The sequence below is a fragment of the Macrobrachium nipponense genome, chromosome 5, assembly GCF_015104395.2.
Source record: "Macrobrachium nipponense isolate FS-2020 chromosome 5, ASM1510439v2, whole genome shotgun sequence".
In the NCBI taxonomy this organism is placed as follows: Eukaryota; Metazoa; Arthropoda; class Malacostraca; order Decapoda; family Palaemonidae; genus Macrobrachium; species Macrobrachium nipponense.
Genome location: NC_061107.1, coordinates 28743867 through 28767737, shown reverse-complemented (window position 1 = coordinate 28767737; position 23871 = coordinate 28743867). Strand labels below are relative to the sequence as shown.

Sequence of the window (23871 nt, the reverse complement as noted above, 5' to 3'; positions counted from 1 at the left end):
CAGTTTTCACCACCACGCCCTTTTTTATGGAATTAAAATGTGGATCTGGTATAAAAGAAAAAATGAAACAACTGCTATGAGCAGTTTGTGTAGTAGCTACATGTAGGAATTAATAGGAGGATAAATATGACATTTAGAAAGGTGGTAAAGCTGTTGTTTTTTATTAGATGGACTGGTTATGTGGAAAGAATGGAAGACAGTGGAAGGACTAGAGTAATAAATGGATTGGTATGGGCAATCCTTTCAGAGGGAACAATAATTCCCGGCAGATTTCAATAGTTGTAATTAGTTTTCATTTGCGCAAACTTGAAATATAATCCATCTCTATACCTTGTGTTGAGGGGGATGTTAATCACAACGAATTTGCCTAAGATGAAGGTTATAAACATAGATATGCATGGTTCTTTACGATTTACAGTATTTCCGTAAAGATTATGCACTTATGAAGTTATGTAACAATTTATTTTCCTTGAAACATCACGATTCTGTTGTCAAATCAGTAATGGCATAACGGATGAAAATTTTAATCAGCTTTGATGTTCTATTTGTATACGTCTAATCATTCAATCGTCTCATATTGCGAAGGACAAATTTCTAGTTTGACACCTTGCGCAATCTTGTGAATGAGGCTGCCTGTCATGATCCAAATCATGATCCAAATGGCATTTTGACAAGAAACAAATTTCATGAAGAGAAGAGAGAGAAATGCGATAAAAAAAGAGAGAATAATGTTTTAATGCAAATGGCCGTTCCCATATTCCTGTTACACAGTAATTAACACTTGATATATCCAAGGTCATGTCGAAAGAAAGGGTGTTTTGGGGGAGGAGCGGAATTAACGGAGGAGGCGAAGCAAAGACGAGCATTTTATTTTGATCAGTGTGCAGTTGTCTGTCCGTGGGAGAGGTCGCGTTTCTCTGTGCCAGTTAACCCCCACTGGATTAGTTCTATTAGCAAAATGTCAGGTGATCTGCAAACCAGAAAACGAAGAGGAAAGGCGAAAAAGAAGGGCAAGTGAACTCTTTATCTATGTTTCATGTTTTGAAAAATAGTTTTTTCCATTTTTTTTTCTCGCTGACGAGAGTGACACTCGAATCTGCCTGTCGTTTTGTTGCTTGGGTCGTCTCGAGTGGCGCTATTTGTTGCCGCTTTCGAGCCAGTGGTCTCATTTGATCCTATTCCCTGTCATGTGGTTCCTGGGCATCTCGTTCCTTCTCGTCATGTTCGGTCGTATGGCAGCGAGATTCTCGGGAGGTGGTGTTGCAGGCCAAAGGGGTAACCAAACTCCGTAGGCTGAAGCCAAGCCGGTCAAATCATTGAGACCGGGCATCCTGTCATCGCTAGGTGCCAAATTGTCGGAGATCTTGTTAGCTTTTTATGGTTTGACCACGTATGAGGTCTTATAGGGTGGAAATATTTTCTTAAGTAGGACAGTTGAGATAGGTTAATACTTAGGCCTAGGCTTAGGTGTAGGTCATGTGGTCAACCGCAGGCTAGAAAGCGTACCTTGGGTTAGGCTTAGTTTTTTTTTGCTTCATTCTCATCATTTCCTGTGGGTCATGCATTAGATCAATATCCAAGTGAAAGCCAGCATTTAATTTGTAGGGAGTATGCATAACATATCTTCCTAGGTAGCCTACCCTTGCTGAAGATAATCTGTTAGGTTTAGGCTTTGCTAGGTCTAGTTGGTTAGGCTAACATTGCTGGTTAGGGAAAGTCGTATTTGTTACTCTCTTGTCATCCTTATCTAGAACTATATGTGAAAGAATTGGTCCCCATATTAGATCTACCGAATTGACAGGTACTTGACAGGCTGGGAAAGAGTGAGAAAGATGATTCAAAAATTGAGGTAGACTCGAGGATAAACTTAAGAAAACGTCCTCCTCTTTGTCACATCTCAGTATGAATAATATTCTTTTGGTTTAGAAGAAAAATTGCTTTGGACAGAAATTCTTGATAAACATACTAGGTATACTAGGTATAGCTACTTGTGTATTTACATTATCCCATTGTATGATGAAAAGTATCACAAACTGTTTATTTATTAGATATAAGAAGAGTTTAGTTGAGTTTATGTTATGTTACATTTTATGGCAGCTGGTTTTATTATTTTACTGTATTTTTTATTATTTTTTGTGAACTCCCAGTTTTACTTTATTTTTTATTCTTACTAAAATGCAAGAAAACTGGTGTTTGACTGCAAAAGTTTATGAACTGTCAGTTGTTATTCAGAGGTTGTCTGATTTGCAAGTCCTAAGTTGGTAGATTGCTCAGACTGAGGCAGTTCTTTCTCCTTGCTGCTAAGGTTGGCAAATCTCTTTGAGTTGGTGTTTCCCTCACTTATCATTGCATCCTTCAAGTGGTAGATTTATTGTTTCCTTTCATCAAAGGTTTCTTCTTCCTCCCTCTACCTCCCACCTGGGGTTGTACTTTCCATGAATGCAGATCTGGATAGTTTAACCGGAAACATGACCTGGGCCTTTTGTAGTGCTTCCAAGGTCAGTTTTCCTCCTATTTTGCTGTGCAGTAGTAACTTACAGGATATTTTATGAAAATTTGGAAATTGAACTAATCCAAGATTTAAAGATTAAAAGATTATACATCATGTTTTGGAAGGTTTATATAATTGGCTTAATTAAGTCTATTTCTAAGAAGGTAGAGCTGCTATTTATGTGACTCCTGTTACCTCTCCACTGAGGAGCAGCTGTATCGTATTCATTTGGGAACTGTGTCCATCTGTAGAAGATTGGTGTTATATATAGGAAGGCCTTTTACTCACTTATCTATATGATGTAGAACAGAATCAAAAGCTTCACCTTGTATTTAGGTGTATGATTGTAATGTAAATGGAATGTAGAGGGCTGTTTTTACTGGATTGTTTAGATACTTTGTCTCTATGGCTTAATATGCAAACTTTCATGTTAGTATTCCATTTTGGTTTTGATGAATTTTAACTTAGCATTTTACAAAGTAATGTCGTAGCTTTTATATGGTAGTTTGTGTGGGAGTAAGTGGTTTATGGTGTTACAAGGGTGCTGAAGAATGGAGCTCATGCCCCAAGTTCAACAGAATACCATTGGAATAATACCTAAACAAATACAAAGAGCTACCCTGTTGCAGAAAGTAATAAGACCAATAGGATGAATAAAGGCTGGCTCATTGATCAGACAAGTTACCTTTTGTTTTACAATAAACAAAAAAAAGAGAGAGTAATGTGCCCATGTATAACAGTAGTATGGGGCTTTGAGATTGAATGAATGAAAAAATGTTGGGTTAGACAATTTTTAAAAGCATGTATATGTAAAAAGATCCCATGGAATATCACCACGCATTTGAGGATGAACAGGTCTACTGATGGACTGTGTTTATGTTAAAGATCATTTTAAAGAGGCTATGAGAAGCGTGAAATGAGTTTACATTGAGTTTTGAAAAGGAAAGCCATAAGCTGGAGGTTTTAGTAACAGTTTTATGCAGGACCCTGCCAAATAGTTTTGAGATGTCTGAGGGAGCCACACTATTCTTCAAAGACCAATAGGAAGAATAACTGGCATCATTGAGGTAGGAAACATCTCTTTTGGATCTTGTCACATGTACACTTTATCAGTTCCCAGAAAGATTGTTGTTGACTGTGGGGATGATGTTGAAAAATTGAGAGTAAGATTACATATACAATATGGTATTGTACTTTGGTATAGTACGGTGAACCTGTGGATTGGGAGGTTGTGTGGCCTTTCTTTGCAATCACTGAATCAGTGTATTTTTCCAATGTGATGGATACATGTAAAATCAAGATTATATATTTGGTAGATGAGGAGAAGGTGAAACAGGTTGTTACATATTGCCAGAGAGGAAAGAAACTAGGGGGAAAAAATCTACTCTCAGTAAGCAGAGTAAAAACAAAGACAGCAAAGTCTAGGAAGCAGTTTCTTTAATGGTCTTTAAGGATACAAGAATCTTACAGGCAGATAATACAGCACGGGAGGTTATATGAAAGGCTTGTTGCTTTGACTTGCCAGTACGTATATGCTTTTAATTCATAACTGGAGGGCTGGTAGATTGACTGTAGTCTCAAGGACTAAAATTGTGTTTAGATGTTATTAGAAGAGGAGCAGTTGATCAGAAGAGTACCAAGTGAAATGTGGAATTAGGACAGAGAGTGGAGAGATTTCATTGCAGGAAAAGTATATAATACTGAAAAATTCTTATGAATGATATTTCTATGGGATGCTTAAATACTACTACATGCCATCCATGTAACCATGGTAGTTCATCAAGTACTTTCAGAATTTGAAGCTGTAAATAATTTTTTATTTACAGGTTCAGGTTCTGAAAGTACACTTCGAATTACAGTTATCTGGATGACATGTAGTACTAGTACTTAAGATTCCTGTAGAAAAGATTCCCGTAGAAACATCACTCATAAGAATTTCTCAGTCTTGCTTTTCCTGCAATGAAATCTCTCCACTCTCTGTCCTAACTCCTTGTTTCCCTTGGTACTCTTCTGATTAACTGCTCCTCTTATACTAACATCTAAAAGCAATTTTAGTCCTTGAGACTGCAGTCAATCTGCCAGCCCTCCAGTTATGAATGAAAAGCATGGACTGGCAAGTCAAAACAACAAGCCTTTTATAGACCCTCCCCAGTATGTACTGTATTATCTGCCTGTAAGGTTCTTGTATCCATAAAGACCATTAAAGAAACTGGCTCCTATACTTTGCAGTCATTTTGTTTTTACTCTGCTTATCTGAGAGTAGAATTTTTTTCCTAAAGGAAATTTCTTTCCTCTTCGCCAATATGTAGCAAACTATTTCACCTTCTCCTCACTTAGCATTAAATTTTGATTTTACACGTATCAATAGCTTATGTTTTTGCTGAAATAGTATTACTATCATGGTGATCACACTGTAACTCATCATTGATCATTTGCCGAGCAGCTCATCTGGAGGCACTGCAACGGGAGGAGTATGAACAGGAACGTCTGGTCCTCAATACCCTGGCTTGTAAGCATTCCATCTGCAGGTAGATGCACGGAATGTATTCCCTCTTCCTGAGTGTGTGTTGATATACATAGTTCTGCATACACTTCAGAAATGTGTTCTAGATTGGCCTTACTGTTCTGTTGATTGTCAGTAACAGTATTACATATCTTTGTTCTTTAACATTTTATCTAGTTATGATGTGAAATGTACTTTTGTGTGATGCCATATTCAGATTATGGTTTGATTGTGATTTTTGTTTATTTTTATGCTTTTTCAATTTAGACAATGCATTCCACAAATGATGAGGAGTTGGAAGATAATTGTCATTTAATATTCCTTCTTGCTATTACCACTTATCAATACCTCTACTTAATGTTACTCTATTATTCATTGAGTTTTGATTGATTTGATTAACATTTTCAAAATGTTTTGAGTTCCGCTCTTATTAATTGCACTATGTACGTAATAGGATAGGAGTGTTTGAGTGCTTTTCTCCTTTGGTTCATTCACTTTAAGAGCCACCACACAGTACTGACAGTGGATTGGTGAATTCTTTCTAATGTGGAGATCTAGCATGTTAACCACAACCCTTGGTACTAGTAGCTATTAGATATAACAAAAGTGTTCAGTAAGTTGTTGGTACCGTGTATTTATGTGTTCTTCATTACAAGGACAAAGCATTGTACTGGGCATTTGATTTTATTCATTATCTTAGTCTGCTCCCTTTCTTACATAATGTGACTTGGGGTCATGAAGTTATTGATTAAATGATGGCCTAAAACTAAAAACACAACCACTTAATTTTGTTCGCCGTCAATTAATTGTACGTACTTTGATATTACATCCCGGTAAAACAATTATAAACCACCAGTAATTTCTACTTACAAGGAATTACTACTGAGTATATAAATGTACTTTAATGCCTGTATGCCAGTGCATTACTGTACTGCCCTCCTTTTCCACATGTCTTAGTATGGATCCAGTTACATTAGCGTTCTTGATAGTAAGCTGCAACAAGGTGAGGATGGTCAAGAGTTTACATTAAGAAATTGTGTTCAATGAAAATGATATTTTATTAAAATATAAACTCATTACTGTACTTTATACTGTAATAGCCTGAATAGGTGTTTAGATGCGTAGGACTTGTTGCCTTGAAGATGGGCCAGTTTTGAGATCTTTCAAGAGTGGAGGTGAATTGTACTGAAGGTTTTGAAGACTAACAAGGCATCATGAAATGGAGTACTATTGCCTTGTTATACAGTCATTAGTTGTACTTACATAGGCTGGACATGTAAAAATACGGATGTAGGTTATTCACCAAGACATAGAGGCTAATATCCCAGAGCAGAGGCCTAAACTGAGATGTTGATATTTGTTATGAGGCAAAGAAGATGAATCTGAAACCGCCCTCTTCATAGATAAAAACATGTCCTTCAGCCACCATGGAAAAACCACATCTTTCAGATAAAGTTTTACAGTAGAACATGTTAATTTTTAAAGCTAATATGTAAAGTTGGCACAATCTTGATTTTTCATGTTCTTAGCTTACTTGGGGTACAAAATACTCGCTCGCACATGAAACTATAAGTTTTTGAAATGATTTGCTTTAGCCAATAAGAAATCTATGTTCTTAAGCAGCCATATAACCAAAGCTGATATATACTAAGCCACACCACTACCAGGCTTCCCATAGGATTATAGCAAGATGCCATGTTTATTTGCATTTAGGGGAAGGTTTGCAGCACTCCAAACGACAATGGGACGACAATGGGGCATAACTATTAGCTTAGAGCACTGTAGACTGCAGGTATAAGTTGTTATAGTACATATTTTTTATGCTTTGATGGGTTGAAAGGACAAACATACGTACATTACTTTACTGTACTTTATTGTAGAACCGACATTGTATATATTTGAATACATGACAGGGCCAGTCTGCTAGCCTCACCATCACTCACACAGCATTTTCCTGGCCTAAAGAGCTTTCACAGCCAAAATACTGTTGCTCTTTCAATACACACACTGCAATATTAATGAAAATATGCATGTGTGCAGTATCAGTGATATTTAAACAGCTATGTAGGCAGTTCATATGATATCATGTTATGGCAGTCATCTGCCTCCAGTGACAGCTTACACCTGTAAAATTATGGGGACAGAAATAGGTCAAACCTTCAATCCTTACTTGAGTACAATTTATTTTAAACATATTACTTTCTGAGACAAATTCAACATTTCTGGCTTTTTTTAACAGGTAACATTGAAATCTGCAATGTTTCATTAAGATGATTTATATGTATATTATTTAAAAAACTGCAAGTTTTGTACATGAACTTTCCTGTCAGATATATACTTAGCTTTAGACTCCGTCGTTCCCGACAGAAATTCAAATTTCGCGGCACACGCTACAGGTAGGTCAGGTGATCTACCGCCCTGCTGCTGGGTGGCGGGACTAGGAACCATTCCCGTTATCTAATCAGATTTTCTCTGTCGCCGGTTCCGACAACTCCTGTTGTTGGTTCCTCCTGATGGATTTCGTTTTTCGCTTGCCGTGGATCTTTTCGCCGTCTTTTGGTGAGGTATTGGATCTTTGGCTTGGCATACGCTTTATTATCTTTTTTATTTTGACTGTCGTTAGTTTATGTGATTGAATGTATATCGTTAGACTACCGAACGAGCGGTTCGGTGGATCCTCATACTGTAGATTTGATTTTTGTTTTTCATGAAACTACAGCTCTTTTGTATCAGTCAATTATCGTTCTGTTTACATTTACTGATTGACAGTCATTATTACGAAACTTTCGTAATAATGACTGTATACGTTTGCTGTATGCAGTGAATTTGCTGTATTGCAGTGGATGTTCGTAATAATGACTGTATACGTTTGCTGTATGCAGTGAATTTGCTGTATTACAGTGGATGTATACATTCTCGGTATACATTTACTGTAATAATGACTGTATACATTTACTGAATGTCAGTCATTATTACGAAACTTTCGTTTTGATGTAATTCATTAGAGAACCTTCATTGCTGAAGTTTCATTTAGAAAAGCTTGAGTAGGTCTCGTTCTAACAAGCCAGTTAGTGAGACTTTAGCACTTTTCCTGGACACAAAACCTGCAGATTCGTCTATGGAATTAGCGGATTTGAAGGATGCCCTCAAAAGATGGAGCTCAAAATGCGAGCTTTTGAAGGTAAGCGCAGTATAGTGGATAGTGATTTCAGTGTCCCCAGTGTTGTGGAGGGGGCGTCTGACCGGCTCCGTAGCGCTTCCAGGCCTAGACCTCTTCCAAACTCCCAGACCCAGTGGAGGAGGAAAGTCGACAGCCGCAGGAAGGTTAGGGAGAACCCCCACCGGTCAGGCGTCCCTTCGGCAGGATCTGCGTCATCCCAGACTGCCAGGGATCGCCATTGCAAAGGCATCCTAAGAGAGTGCTTCTCGTCATCCGATTCCGCTTCGCCCAAGCGCAGCTGGAGCTCGGCCGAGCAGTCACGGCCTATGAAGAGGAGTTGGAAAGTGCCCTCCTTGGATTCTAGCCCTAAGCTCTTCCCAGAAGGTTTGCCTGTGGATAGGAAGAGAGCCAGAGAGCCCTGTTTTCGCCAGCTTTCGGCTGGGAGTCCCCTTCGTCCTCCAGACCTCCTTCCCCTTCGTCTGACAAGGAGTGGGAAGATTCTACGACGAAGATTCTCCGTAACGTGCAAGAGCATATTTCGTCTCTGGTAGGAGTACTTACGAAGGATCCTCCTCACAGGAAGGACACTTTTCTGTTTACCGCCCTCTAACGGAAGTCTGTAATAGTCCACCGCTGCTTCGCACTAAGTTATGAGGAATGTTTTCTTCAGACATCGGAGTTTGTCTGCAGAAAATTTCTTGTATTCCTAGGTGTGCAAGTTCTTTGTTCACCCCGAATTAACAGATGTATCGGAAGACATCGCCTGTTCCCCTGACTGACAGTTCTGCTTTCTATATTCACCCCATAAAAAGCAGTTCTGCAGGCAGTACTACCCGGAGTTTTTATTTGCTGAAAAACGATCCGCTTTCATAGCTAACGACTTATCATCGGACAGCATTGATTTAGAGGTTAGTTTTTTCAGTCCTTGGTAAGCACGGGTTCAGAATCTTGAGAATCTTTCTCTCGATTCGACTGTGAAGAAGTAAGTTGCTTCTCTGTCCTCCTTCGTCTTCTACGGCATATAGTGTTGTTTCTCCTTAACTGAGATTCAGCTACTATGAGAAGGTTTTGCCTTCAGGAACCTCGGTCTCTTGAAGGCATTTAACTTTCTCCTGTGGGGCTCATGCCTTAACAGAATCGTCACCTTCTCCGTCTGACATCGGTGACAAACAGATTATAGTCTTTCGGCTTAACCCTTCCATTACGATGGTCAAGTGACTTGCTCGGATATGAGAATTTTCGTCTCTTCTTGAGCAATTTTCTTCGATACCGTACGCAGTCAGTCAGCAGCTGTCAGAGCGTCCGAGTCAGCTACGCGACACGGTGTAGGCCTAGTGTTGTTCTCTGACACGTCAGAGTAGCGAGGGGAAGCAGCACTAGGGACGTATGAAGTGTCAGGCATCTGGAAGGGGGACCAGGTTAACTGATACTTCGACGTGTTTCAACTGTATGCAATCTTTCTGGCTCTTAAGTGGTTTCAGTATGAAGTCAGAGACACGGTGGTCCAAGTCAATTCGGACAACACCACGGCTCTGACATCCTTCAGAAACAAGGAGGACACATTCCTTCTCCCTTTAGGAGGTAACAAGAACCCTTCTTTTGGACGGAAGAGAGAGGGATCGCGCTCCTTTCCAGATTTATTCAGGGAGAGAGAGGAATGTGAGGGCGGACCTGTTGAGCAAGAGGAACCAAGTCCTTCCTTTTGAGTGGACCCTCAATCTCGATGTGTGCATAAGCCTATGGGCCCTGTGAGGCAGGCCACATGTAGACATGTGCGCTGCGTAACAGAACAGGAGACTGGACAACTTTTGCTCCGCATTTGATTACCCGAAAGCAATAGCATTCGCGCTCTCCTACTGGACTGGTCAGGGATCGAGGCGTAGGTCTTTCCCCCACTCTTAACTGGTGGGGGAATTGATGAAAAAGTTCCTGTCCTCTACAGGGACGACTCTAACCCTTATCGCTCCCTTTTGGCCCGCTCAAGAATGGTTCTCAGAGGTTCTGGAATGGATAATGGACTTCCCCAGATCCCTTCCACTAAGGAGAGATCGGCTCAGACTACCGAACTTCGAGAGCTTTCTCAAATCCTCCCCGCTCTCTGCCTGACTGCCTTTTCAACTTCGAAAGACTCGTCGGAGCGATAGGATTTTCGCGAAAGGCTCAACATTACGGGTGTACCAGTCGAAGTGGGAAGTCTTTCGACGATGGTGCAGGTCGAAGAAGCTGTCCTCTTCCATTACCTCTGTGACCGACATTGCTGATGTTCTTCTCTTTTTGAGAGAAGAATCTCACCTACCGGTATCCACAATAAGGATATAGAAGCATGCTCTCCGCTGTCTTTAGAGACAGAGGTCTAAAGATAGCGGAGGACAAGGATCTTCATGATCTCATCCGGTCCTTAGAGACCTCCAAGAGAAGTCCTCACTTTCACCTAGTTGGAATCTGGATGTGGTTCTCAAATTCCTCACGTCCAACAAGTTCGAGCCTCCCCATCAGGCTTCTTTTAAAGACCTGACGAGGGAAGGTATTTTTCTCTTGGCCCTTGCAACTGCGAAGAGGACAAGTGAACTTCATGCCTTGCACTCGTGTGTCGGATTTTAAGGAGACTCGGCAATATGTTCTTTTTAGCCATGATTCCTGGCAAAGAACAAAAACCCCTCAAACCCTGGCCTAGAAGCTTTGAGGTTGAGGGACTCTCCCCCTTGGTAGGGATGGAGATTGAGAGGTCTCTTTGCCCAGTCAGGCCCCTTAAGTTCTATCTTCAAGGGAAGAAACAGATTAAGGGTAGCCTAGAGAGTCTCTGGTGTGCGGTGAGGGACCCAAGAAGACCCATGTCTTTAAACGCCCTGGCCTTCTTTGTGAGAAGTGTCATCTCTAAAACACATGGGGCGTGCGATGACGACTCTTTCAAGCAGCTTCGTGTAATAGCGCATGAGGTGCGAGCCATTGCGACTATCTTTTCATAGGATTTTGTTCATGAAGGACATTCTAGCTGTCAAGTACTGGAGATGCAACTCTGTCTTTGCATCCCACTACCTGAAGGATGTAAGAGTGACTTATGAGAAATGCTTCTCGCTGGGTCCATACGTATCTGCGGATTCGGTGCTGGGACAGGGAGCTGATGCCGATCCTTAATTAATTTTTAGAATTTGGTGTGGGTTTTTTTTTTTTTTTTTAGGGTTGTTTGAAAGAATGTTCGGGGTAACTTCTTTCAATCTTTTTGCTAACCTGGGTGTTAGGAGCAGGTGGTTGGGATCGGTGTTGTGCTCCTTGATTATGCCATTAGGCAAGGTGTTTTGTCATATAAGTGGATTAGCACCCATTGACAAAGATCCTCAGGATTCTGTCGAGTAAGCGGATAAGACCCCATTGACAGATCCACAAGAACTCTTAGAATAAGGTCACTACCTCGCTGAGGCTCTTGAGGCGAAGCAGACTCCTAGGCAGTAGCCATGAAGTCCTCCGCCTTACCAGGTAGGAACCAAGGTTTTTTATGTTTACCTACAACGTATGTTGTTTTCCTGTCTATTTCAGTAGTTAGCTGTCTCTTGCCCACCACCAAGGGTGCCAATCAGCTAAGTATATATCTGACAGGAAAGTTCATGTACAAAAATGATATTGTTATGATACAATAAAGTTTTATACATACTTACCTGGCAGATATATACAATTAAATGGCCCACCCAGCCTCCCCTCAGGAGACAGGTGGAAGAGAAAATCTGATTAGAAAACGGGAATGGTTCCTAGTCCTGCCACCCAGCGGCAGGGCGGTAGATCACCTGACCTACCTGTAGCGTGTGCCACGAAATTTGAATTTCTGTCTGGAACGACGGAGTCTAAAGCTAAGTATATATCTGCCAGGTAAGTATGTACAAAACTTTATTGTATCATAACAATATCATATTTCATTAAAATCATTTATTATATATATATTACAACAGTAATGTAGAACATCTTACACTATTATTTATACCACATCCAACATTGTTAATATAATTATGCAGGATTGTTATTTTGCCATTTTTTTACAATCACAATATTTTGCAGTTATATACTATATGTATAGAAAATAATACAGTAACTAGCCTAGTAGATATAAATATTTCAACAATAAAGCTGTTCTGCTAGGCAGATGCACTGTGTCATTATCTACTATAACACAGATTGATGACAACATGTACATATTGTAATATTATATATAGGACATAGTACTACGAATCATATCAGATTATTGAGTGGGCCAATAAATATATTATGGATGTATACATCCAGTGTTGACTGAAATTATGATCTTAAAGATAACAGTGGTAATTAATTGAAAAAAATATATACATTTTTTTACAATATAAACTATGAAGTACGTGGGATCATTATAAATGCTGAAGTACTATCTTTGCTTTTGTGTTCTTTTTGTTGCTTTTAGTAAGCATTTATCTAGTCTCAAATTTGAAATAGTTGTAGTAAAGCCACAGCAAAGATGGAGCCGGATGATGGAATTCAGAATAGTTTTACTGATTTAGGAAAATTAAACTGTTTCAGAGTGTATCATCACCAAAGTTATTTATAGGCTTTGCCATCACCCACCAAGTTAATAGTTAAGCCCCATGGCTGTTTGGGGTGCTGCACCTTGCCCTAAATATAAACAAACATGGCATCCTGCATATATATATATATATATCTAATATATCTTTATATATATAATATATTTAATATATATAAGTGATATACTATATATATATATATAGGATATATATATATATATATAATAGTATATATATTAATATTATATATATAATATATATATATATCGATTTTATATTAATAATAATTTAATTTAATTTATATATATATATTATATATTAATATATTAATATATAATATATATTATATATATATAGATATATATATATATATATATCTATATATATATATATTATATATATATATATATATATATATATATATATATATATATATATATATATATATATATATATATATATATATATATAATTAAAAACAGACTTTTTTGTTTTGCAGTGAACTAGTAAATGAGAAATATAAAGTTTGGGGCAAAGTCATCTTCATTTCCCAGGTGAATTGGCAAACAGGGAATTATAAAATTTGGAGATGCATATAGTTGAAAGGCAGTTTAGTCTGTCTTTGTAGTAATGCCTTGGATGTAGGCAAGCTAATGCTCTGCTAGTTCTTTGACTATGTCACTCTTCATTATCATTCATTAGCCATCAGTATACTGAAAGACCTTGTCCTTCCATGGGAACTTTTGGTATTTTCTTGTCAGGTAAGTTGGGACCTGAAAGTAACGAACTTAATAGGCAGATGAATGCAAAATGAACTAAGGTCACAATCTAAGTCTAGAAAGGTATTGGGAGAAAATACAGATTCAAAGGGCTGCGGTTGATAATGGGTCTCCAACATCCTGGGCCTTGGAGACTTCAAAAGCCCCACAGATAACTGGTCACTTTTCTGTTGCCTTCTCACTGTTTATTTTAAGAAACCTATCTGAGCCCCTTGTTTAAGCCTTGCACCAGATCGTGTCAAAGCTAATTTCAAGGTGACTATTGACAACTTTTCCCCTGCATGTTGCTGAAAGCGTCGACTCTGTGTCTTGAAAGTAGACAGCTGAGTTGGTGTTGAAGGAGGGGATGTGGCTGGGGTTCCAGGAGACTATGGGTAATACAAATATCTGACTAAGAAAAGTAGATGGCAACATAAAGGAGGCTTGAAGTTTTAAGTCTGGGTATAGTTGCCAGGTGATTTTATGGCAGGTGATTTTATGGGTAATTTAGTCTGCTAGAGATCTTCCTGACTAATGGAGCATGAAATGACAAATTTTTTAAGACAATTTGTATTTTTCATAGCTACAAACTTGAGGTCTTAATAATAGGATAATTTCTAGTGCCTAGCTGGATCTGGTTAAAAAAAACAGATGAAATCAAGGAATCTTGTGATATCTGGCAAAGCATGTGTAGGTCAGGTGAAGAGTGGTCAAGGACCACTCACCTACGCCACCGCGTCAGTCTTTCCCAACTGCAATGAACCGAGTAAAGGCCAAGAGAGGTTAACCATGACTCTCGCCCAGGCGGTTAACAAAAAGACTGACGTTGCCAGATATCACAAGATTCCTTGTTTTCATCTGTTTTAACCGGATCCAGCTAGGCGCTAGAAATTATTCTATTGTTAAGATCGAAAGTTTGTTCGCGTATGAACAACGTAAGTTTTCATCCATTGTCCTAAAAGCCCAGTGTGTGTCAAAATCTGTCAAGGATAGTAAGTTTGGAAAACCACATAACATAACATCTCTTGTTTAGTACAATGTGTGATTACTGTCATGGGTTAAAGCTTACTCTAGGGAAGCCACAGATTTTCTATCCTTTGCCAAAATTATTTGACTTCCTTTGAGGAGTTTATGGTGGTCCCGAAGACCACTTGTCAGTTTGCAATAATTCTGGTCTAGGAAAGCAGGAGGAAGTAATATGGCCTTTGCAGAGCAACCAACCCACTTGTAAAATGAGTATGGGGCTCCAGAAAGTTAAAACATCCACAATTTGGTTTTTGGTTTGCCATATCCTGATAAAGAGCCTTTGTTTTTAAAGATTAAAAGCTTTAAGCTTTCAGTAAATGATGATGCATCATGGTTTCGAACAGACATTCTCATCACCTCAAGATTGATTGTCAAAAACATTTCCTCTTGGGATCCAATACTACATGCATAGTTTTGAGAGAGATGTAAATTTGGGGGTTCTATTGGTAGAAATTGCAACAACTGGATTGCAATACCTCCTTATGTAGAGATGAAACAGAACTTAAGTGGAGACTTTAAGCAGAAATAGGAGGGTTTAAAACATGTTCTAACGATAAAATTGGCAGTGCACTATTAGGAACTACTGTTTGGGTAGATTATGTAAGCAAAAAAAAAGAGATGAGACTCAAACCTGGTGAGTTGCAGTATGTGTGGAAATATGCATACAGGCAGGTACAGAAGTGGAGTGATACATCTATCTTGTACCAGTTGAACCACTTGAGCAATTTTGGCTGTGCATGTCAGATGAGAGAGGTGATCTATGCTTATGGCCAAAAAGAAGAAACAGTGTAGTCATTAGCTGAAGATTCCTTTGAACCAGGTGCAGTATCTGCAGTATGAGGAATATTGAGTTATGCAGGAAATAGTTGAGGTTTGTAACTAATAGAGAAGAGTTGACCAGCAGCAGACTAGAAACGCCCGAAAACCTACAGTGTTTGAAGGACAAAACGTGGGAATTCTTGGGTAAAGAGGAACTTGCAGCCAAGAGGCATCCACACAACTTTGAGCAGACTAAGTCCTGAAAATCACCCACATCAGTAGAGCAAACTGAGTCTTGAGAATAGCCTAAGGAAGAATGATGGTGCCTTCATGAAAAGCATTCACTGTCAGTATAGCAAGAACTGTGAGAGGCATAGGAGAAGCCTGAGCAAGCAGACTGATCTTATGTTATGTCATATTTATCAGTTGCACTGTACTGTCAGAGGAGATATAGCTTATTCCAATCATAGTAAAAATCAGCACCAAAATTACAAATTAAACCATAAACAGAAAAGGTACTTGCAGTTGGGAAGGTTATAGATGGAAGGCAGTACAGAACTGACCAATTGTTTAAGATTTGAAACTTAAAATCCCACAAATGAAAAATAAATGTTTAATTAGGTACTGAACACTTCAAAGATTAATAACAGATAATGAAAACTTGTGTAATTCACTATTAATAAAAAATATTATTTTTCTTATTATTTTTTTGAAAGATTCTCCCATTATTGCTAATTTGCTCTGAAGTAAGCATAATAAAAGAAGTAGATATATAAATGATTAGTACAGGCAGTCCCCGGACATTGGCAGCCTTGATTATTTGTGATCCGGTTTTTATGACACTTGTCTAGCAATGACGATAACTGAATTTTTGGCACCGATATGCACTGATCCCCTCTTATTGCTGCTGTTTTTTGCCGCTTACTTGCACCTGGCCTTGGTTATCGTCTCCTATAACTCTGGATTGGCGCTACTATCCATAATGAACACAACTCGAGATAAAGGTAGGATTAAATGGAACATCACTAGTATTGTATAGGAATGTCATCAGTACTATAGGAGTTCCCAGTCTAAACAGACGACAGAACCACATTTTGTACACAGAAGTGTCAAGAGAAGGGATATTGTCAGCTAGGTGTTAGTGACAGGGACAGCTATGATGAAATGATTTTTAAATGGATTAGAGGAAAATACAGTTGTTCCAACGCCATATATTTGAACTACTTTTAATTAGAGAACCTGGGATTGTCAATCCTGCTAGCAACAACAAAAATCTGGTTATCCCCCCCAACACCAGGAGGTCAACGACCATGCGACCCAAGGGAGAGGTCACCAATGATCTCCTGGTTGCTGACCTGTTAACATGGGTCAGCGCTTCTCCTGTGTATTGACCCGATCCATCGTTGTTTCCCTTGCCTTCCAAGTGTTAGTGTATCCTTCCATTGTGTGTTTGTGTGCCCTTTACTCGATGGAGTCCGTTCCTCCTCAACGGCGTTGTCCACACCCGTTGGAGGCGAAGTCTTGTGGGGCCTTCCTTTCCACTCTCCCTTTGACCCCACTCTTTGTGCTGCAAGTGTTGGGGCGGGCCTTGCTCGCAAGACTCCACATGTGAGGGATGGGTACATTGGCCTCCCCTACAGTGGGTTACGGTGGCCTCCGTGAGAAGTCAAAGAAGGACAAGTCTCCTTCAAGAAGTCTCGTTCGGCGGAACCCTTGTCTGCAAGGCCGTCACTGTCGCCATCTTCCCTCCTGAAGTCACCTCCTGTGGTTGGGACGTAGGTGAGTTCATTGCTGGATCTCTGCCCATTGCAGAGCCCGAGGATCAGTTATTTTCTACTTCTGTACAGGTGATTGCTCCGCCCTGTGATGACGATCTCCTGAAGGCGGGTGGGACCACTCCCTTCTCCGGGGCTCGCCTGCGGCTCCCTCCGATGTCGCTCCCTCACACCCTGTGCTGGACCTGGGCTCGTGGTCGGTAGAGCCATCTCGTGTTCCAGCCTAGGCTACCACTGGGGTTTTCCTCTGCACCAATGGGGCCTCCTGTTCAAATCCCTGGAGGGATATGGCATCCCTCGGAGACAGTGGGAGCTGTTGGGTTTGTCAGTGTGCCAGATCTGGTCCTGGACTGGCACCCCTCGCACCCTGTTCAGATCCCCACTGAAGTGAGTCGGTAGCGCTGGCCCTTGTCCCAACCTAGGCTACCGCTGTGTTTTTCTCCGCTCCAACAAACCCCCTGCTTGTGTCCTTGGATGTATACGGCGCCCCTGGGAGCTGACGGGTTCCTGAGAGTGCCAGACCCGGTCTTCGGCCAACTCCCCTTGCACCCCATTCAGATCCCCACTGAGAGATGAGCAATTTCCGTGTCAGACTGCTTCCCTAGGGTGGGGTGCCCCTGGAGGCTGTGGCGCGGGTCCAGGCTAGGTTCCATGCCCTAGCTGTTTCTTCCCCTGGACCAGGCCCAGCAAGAAGAGGAAGAAGGCCTCTTCCTCTGGGGGGTTCTCTTCTTCGGGCTCCTCTCCCTTGGATGAAGAGCCCTGTAGGAGGAGGTGCAGGGCGGAGAAGAGGCGCTGTGCTATGTGGAGTCAAGCACATTCGTTCCCCTCCTCCCCACGCTGTGTGGTAGCTGCCGCGACCAGGCATGCTGTCACGGATGCCCCTGCTCCCCCAGTCAGATGGTCCTTGTGGTGTTCACCCGTGCTTGTGGTTCCCATGATGGTCCTGCGAGCGGGATGCACCGCTGCCCCGTCGACCTTTCCCTGTCTGTCTTGGTGGGGCCTTCCTCGGTTCCTTTTGGGTCTGACTGCCGCTTGACCCAGGCAGGCCGCACCTCTAGGCTATCCTCACCCCCACTCCCCTGCAGCAGCCTCCCCCCCTTTCAGGATTGTAGTTTTGGCCTTGGCCAGTGGGAGTCCCATGACAGCTCTGCTGGTATGGCCTGCAACTCTGCTTCAAGCGAAGCTCCCAGTGCTGCCGTTAGCCCCCAGAGTGAGCCGTCCACCCTCCCTGGAGCACACCCCGCCTCCTGCGGTGGTGCCCGCTCGGCCCTAGAAGGACGGCGAGGATGAGTCATTCGTCCAGGACAGCCTTCAGCGCTTTTGAAGGGCAAGGCACGACCGGTGAGGGCTCGACTTACAGGCGGGTACTAGCCCTCATTCATAGAAGGAACCGTCTAGTAGACCCTATCCCTCCCTCCATCACCTAGAGGTCCTCCTCGGTAGATTTCCTATGGGGGCGCCTGAAGGAAGCCAAGCCTTCCAGGGGCCTTCCCCCAATGAGGAGCAAGGCTTAGTTCCTTGCCCACGTGGACCAGGTAACATCAGGGTCTAAGAATCCCAGCGGCCCCACGGCTCCCTCAAGCTCCTCCCAGTAGCTAAGGCCAAGCAAAGGAGGTTCTGCACCCCAAAGGGCTTCTCCTTCTACCCCAGAGCCCTTGGAGGTTAACATCTTCCCCCTTGCCCTGGTCTTTTCGGGGGAGAGACTTGGCAGGTTTGGTCTCCTCACAGCAGAAGGCCATGCGATGGAGAACACAGAGTGGGCTGCTGTCCAGGCAGCTGTCTGGCTCGACCTACTGGCCGGTGTGGTGGCCAATGGCCACCAAGTCAAGGAGCTGGTCCTGTCTGATGGAAGGCCATCGGTTCCTTGACTTCTCAGGCGATCAACCAATGGACCAACTAAATCCTCTGCAGGAGGGACGCCGTGCTAACCCGATGGCCTAGTCGACTTTCGGGCAGGGAAGGTAACCTCCTGACGTATGCCCTGAGTACGGTGGAGTCCCTCTGGCCAGAGGACCTTGTGGAGGAGGCCCTGGAACGTTGACAATAGGCCAGCCAGGAGTCCTTCATCTACAGGGCCTCCTTCTTCAGGCACTCAGCACAGCATAGGGCACAGGATGCTCCTGGCCTATGCACCAGCAGAGGTACAGGACGCAGAAGGCGTCCGTTAACCTAGAATCAGTCTCCAGAGGTTGGGTAGGACAAGGGACCCGGACTTCCCCTGGGCCTCCCTCGTCGTCTTCCTCCTCCTACAGACCCAGGTCTTCCTCCTCCTACAGACCCAGGTCTTCGGCCTCCCTCGTCGTCTTCCTCCTCCTACAGACCCAGGTCTTCGGCCTCCCTTGTCATCTTCCTCCTCCTACAGACCCAGGTCTTCGTCCTCCCTCATCTTTCTCCTCCTACAGACCCAGGTCTTTGGCCTCCCTCGTCGTCTTCCTCCTCCTACAGACCCAGGTCTTTGGCCTCCCTTGTTGTCTTCCTCCTCCTACAGACCCAGGTCTTCGGCCTTCCGAAGGGTTTGTAATGGCCGCCCCCTAGGAGGAAGTCGGATGAGAGGCCCCCCCCCCCCCCTTCCTTCATCCGCTCCCGCCATAGGTGGGGGTTGCCTCTCAAATCATTGGCGGAGCAGGGAGGCTCGCGGGGCTGTCCCCCAGACAGTCTGGGTGCCCAGGGATGGCCACCAGATGCTCGTTCAGGACATGAAGCTGCCCTTAGCCGGAAAACTGGAGGTCCACATGGCCCTGCCTCGCGACTCCCGGCACGGGAGGCATTGCAGTGAGATTTCCAGTCATTACTGGAGAAAGAGGTACTCCAACCAGTGGCGGACAACTCCCCTAGGTTCTTCAGCTGCCGCCTCCTGGTGGAGAAGGCCGCTGGGCTGGGGGATGGAGACCAGTCATAGATCTCTTGGTACCGAACGCCTTCATCCAGAGACACCCTCCAATGGGGAGACTTCTAGGCTGTCCCTGGCGGCCTTGAGGGAAGGGGTTTCTCGTCCCTGGACCCCAAGGAGGTGTATTGCCAGATCCCTGTGCACCCATCCTGCAGGAAATACTTCCGGATGGGTGTGAGGACAAGGCCTACCAGCTGAGGACCCTTGGCTTCGGTCTTTCCACAGGTCCGCAGCTGTTCACCAGGGTGCTCTCCCTTGTGTTGACTTGGGGCCACAAGCGAGGACTGCGGCCCCTGCAGTACCTAGACAACGCGTTGCTACTGTCTTCCTCAAGGGAGGTCTTGGAGAAGCAGAGGGACGTGCTCCTGGACTTTGGCTCAGAACTGGGTTTCTTCCTGAACTGGGAGAGGTCGTAGTTGGCCCTCACCGCCAAATGGTGTACCTGGGGATGGTTCTCAACAAGAGGTAGCCAGGGTTGTCCCCGTAGTGGTCAACAACCCCGCAGTGGTCAGATTGGACGATACACGGCACTTAGCCCTACCATTCCTCCAGAACACTCCCTGTCTAGTGGAGGATTGGCAGAGACTTGGGTTATCTAGTCTCCTTAGAGAAGTTAGTGCCTTAGCGAAGGCTAAAATTGCGGTCAATTCAATTGATCTTGATGGAGAGCTGGTCTCCTCAGGGAAACCCCTTGCTCACGCTCCCCCTGCCCTCTCAGGCTACCAGGGAGGTCTCCAGTGGTGGACCGATCGGGCAAACTCTCCTGGGAGCACCTGTTGTGGTGTCCCCTCCGGAGATGCTCCTATTCACCACAGATACGTTGAAGGAAGGATGGGGTTCCCACCAGCAATCCAATACGAGAGAGGGTCTATGGACGGAGCAAGAAAAGACACTGCACATAAACAGGCTGGAGTTGCTTGCGGCCAAGAGAGCCCTGTTGGGATTCGAGCAGATCAGAAACAAGGCGGCGGCACTGATGTGTGTCAATGCCATGGGGGTGGCTTACGTCAGAATGCAGGGCGGGATGAGGTCCTATCACTTGTGCGAGCTCATGGAGGAAATCCTGGAGTGGGCCACAGGGATTGGCACGACCCTGACCAAAGGTTCATTCAAGGGAAGGGAACGTGATCGAAGACGTACTGAGCAGGCAAGGCCAGGTGATAGGGGTAGAGTGGTCACTGCACCCCAAAGTGGCGAGGGAGTTGATCGAAGAGTAGGGCTCCCCTCCCTGGACTTTTTGGGAACAAGGCTAAATTCCAAACTGCCAGTGTCTTGCTCCCCAGTGCCCAACCCAGCAGCAGCACTTTGGGGTGCCTCCCATCATACGTGGGACGGGATGGACTCACACGTGTTCTGGCCCTTCGGAGTGATCAGGCATGTCCTAAACCATCTAAGAAATTGAAGGGCGCTTATCTAACCCTAGTGGCGCCCATGCTGCCAGACAAGGGGTGGTTTCGGACCTCCAGGATCTGGCGGTGCAAGATCCCTGGGAACTGCCGCTCATGCCGGCCCTTCTAAAGCAGCTCCACTTTGAGGGGTACCACAAAGGGCCTTAAACCCCCTCCCTTCATGAGTGGAGACTATCGAACGGCTGTAGGATAGGGAAGGCTTCTCTTAGATGGCAGCCTCCCAGGGGTCAGGTTAGCTAGGATAAGGCCTGAAGCCCCTGCAAGCCAAATTCCTCACGTAGCAGGCTTCCTGGTACACCTGAGATTCAATATAGGGTTTGTGGTCGCAACCGTGAAGGGGGTCAGGGCCACCCTCGGGCAAAGCTTCCCTCTGAAGAGCTTGGGCTTAGGGGATCCTAGGCACCCTTCGAAGTTAATCAGGGCTTTCGAGCAAATGGTACCCCGAAGGTACTGTGCACTCTTCAGTGGGACGTCGCTAAGCTGCTGGATTCCTTGAAGAGGCCTTCCTACGGGCCCCTTAGGGACATTCTTGACAGGGAGTTGATCCTGAAGACAGACCTCCTTCTGGCCCAGGTCCCCACCAAAAGAATTGGGAAACATTGTGGGTTGGCTCACAAGGTCTTCCACTCGAGGGAGGGGGAAAGGACCCCCCCTTTCATGATGTTCCCTCCTTCGTAGCTAGGACACAATCCCTGTGTCAGATGTCAGGTTTGAAGAATTCCTGATCCCGGCCATAGTGAGTTCAGGTGACCCAAGGGACCTTCCCCTATGCCCGGTTAGGACAGTAAGGAAGTACCTCAGTAGAACAACCAATTCAGACCAGGTATTAGGAATTGGTTCTTGTCCATAGACTCGGAGAAGAAGGCAGTCTCAAGGAGCACTATCTCCCTCGGGGCCGAGGGAACAATCAGAAGGGCTTACGGGAGCGGGTAAGCCTCACCGGAAGAATACCAGACCCCACGAGATCAGGGCCATTGACACCTCCTGGCCTTTGCTAAGCTTGGCAGTCAACCAGAGCTTGGGGGGCAGGAGTGTGGAACAGACAGTCCACGTTCATAGCCCACCTCTTATGGGATTGCACCCGTCACTTGACTCCTTTTCGATTGGCCCGGTGGTGGTAGCCCTGCAACAGATCTGGCACATCACCTGGCATAAGGACTCCAGAGTAGGGTAAGGGGGAGTTTGAATGGGTGACCCTTTCCCCCTCCTTTATTCTTTCCTCTCTGTGAACTACGAGATATTCACAGGATCCGTCGAGTTCTCAGGTTAATATATGAGTTCGTACGGACTAACGAGTAAAACTGGACAACCCATAGTTCTTATTGCCTGATGATCCGGTATCCCCCCGCACACCAGGCAGTGACCTGGAAGGAGCCCCCCTTCCAGCTCGATGCATCTCTTAACGAGCAGGGCTGGGCCTCCAACTCTTACTCCCCACGTCGGGTCTCTTTGGGCCGGCTTCCATAAGCTCCCTCCCACCTCTTAAAGGTTAAGTCTCCTATTAAAAGTAGTTCTAGGTAAGTATATGGCGTTGGAACAAATCATAAATTCTTGGTAATTTGTATTTTTTAGCTATACTTACCTTGAACTACTTTAGATTTCATGCCCTCCCAGTCTTCCCCTGGTACCCTGTTACAGGAATCTTAGGAGGTGGAAAGCATTGGCGACCTCTACCTTGGGTTGCATGGCCGCTGACCCCCTGGTGTGGGGGGGGGGATAACCGTTTTTTTCTGGTGGTACCGGGATTGACAATCCCAGGTTCTCCTATTAAAAGTAGTTCAAGGTAAGTATAGCTAGGAAAAATACAAATTACCAAGAATTCGTGATATTTCAAATATTGATTTAGTCACAGAAAAGATGTAGCTGATGGAAAACAATAAGTCAGACTTATACACTTTCTTTATAAAAGCATTAGTATTAACATTAGTGGTTTAGCCTTGCAGTAACTAAATGGCTTTGATGGTAGGAAATTCTAGAGCTGAGTGAGAGTCCAAGTGTGTGCTGTCTCCTTAGCTCTAATTGCCATAGAGCAAGCTTGGTTAATTTACAACTTGAATGAAGAATTTAGCTGTATAAGAGTTATCAAAAGGTTAGGATTTTAGATGTTTTCCAAATTAAAATTATACCTGTTTAAAGAATCTTTGTCAAAGCGCCAAAGGAGTTGGTAGTGTAGAACGAGAGGAGTGAAACCAGGTTTTGGTTGTAAGAGCTTAGAGAAGATGAAATACAGTATGATTATTTCTAAGTAAAGAAAAGGTCAGGGGTATTGGCAGCTGGGTTGTGTTGTACTTAACTAGTTAGTTGTTTAATGGTCAGTTAAGTTAAAGTTTAAAAGTTAAATGTTAGTTAAGACGTTTAAAGATGCCCATTCACCAGGAAATGCTAATATAACCTATAAGATCTCAGAGTGTGGAGATATACATTACTAAGACTCACTGGAGGAAGGCACAGCATTGTGAAAAGCAGGTACGATTTAAGATGCTAATACTCATTTGAGGAAGTAAGATATAAAAAGCAGATATAGTTAAAAGACTGACATAGCAAAAGGTTTTTGTTGTA

General features: G+C 43.6%; 1 protein-coding gene across 5 annotated transcripts in view; it reads left to right on the top strand.

The window, feature by feature from the left end:
* The first annotated feature begins 853 nt into the window (after positions 1–853).
* The window catches only part of LOC135215260 (aspartyl/asparaginyl beta-hydroxylase-like), a 176088-nt gene continuing 153070 nt past the window's right edge, over positions 854–23871 (top strand). For 2 of the 5 annotated variants that reach the window (XM_064249792.1, XM_064249791.1), the window contains exons 1-2: positions 855–1010; positions 4935–5000. In XM_064249792.1, coding sequence (XP_064105862.1) covers positions 959–1010; positions 4935–5000 — 118 coding nt within the window. In that variant the 5' untranslated portion in view covers positions 855–958. Of the gene's footprint in view, positions 1011–4934; positions 5001–23871 lie in introns of all 5 variants that reach the window. The other 3 variants (XM_064249794.1, XM_064249795.1, XM_064249793.1) reach the window with 3 other exon arrangements.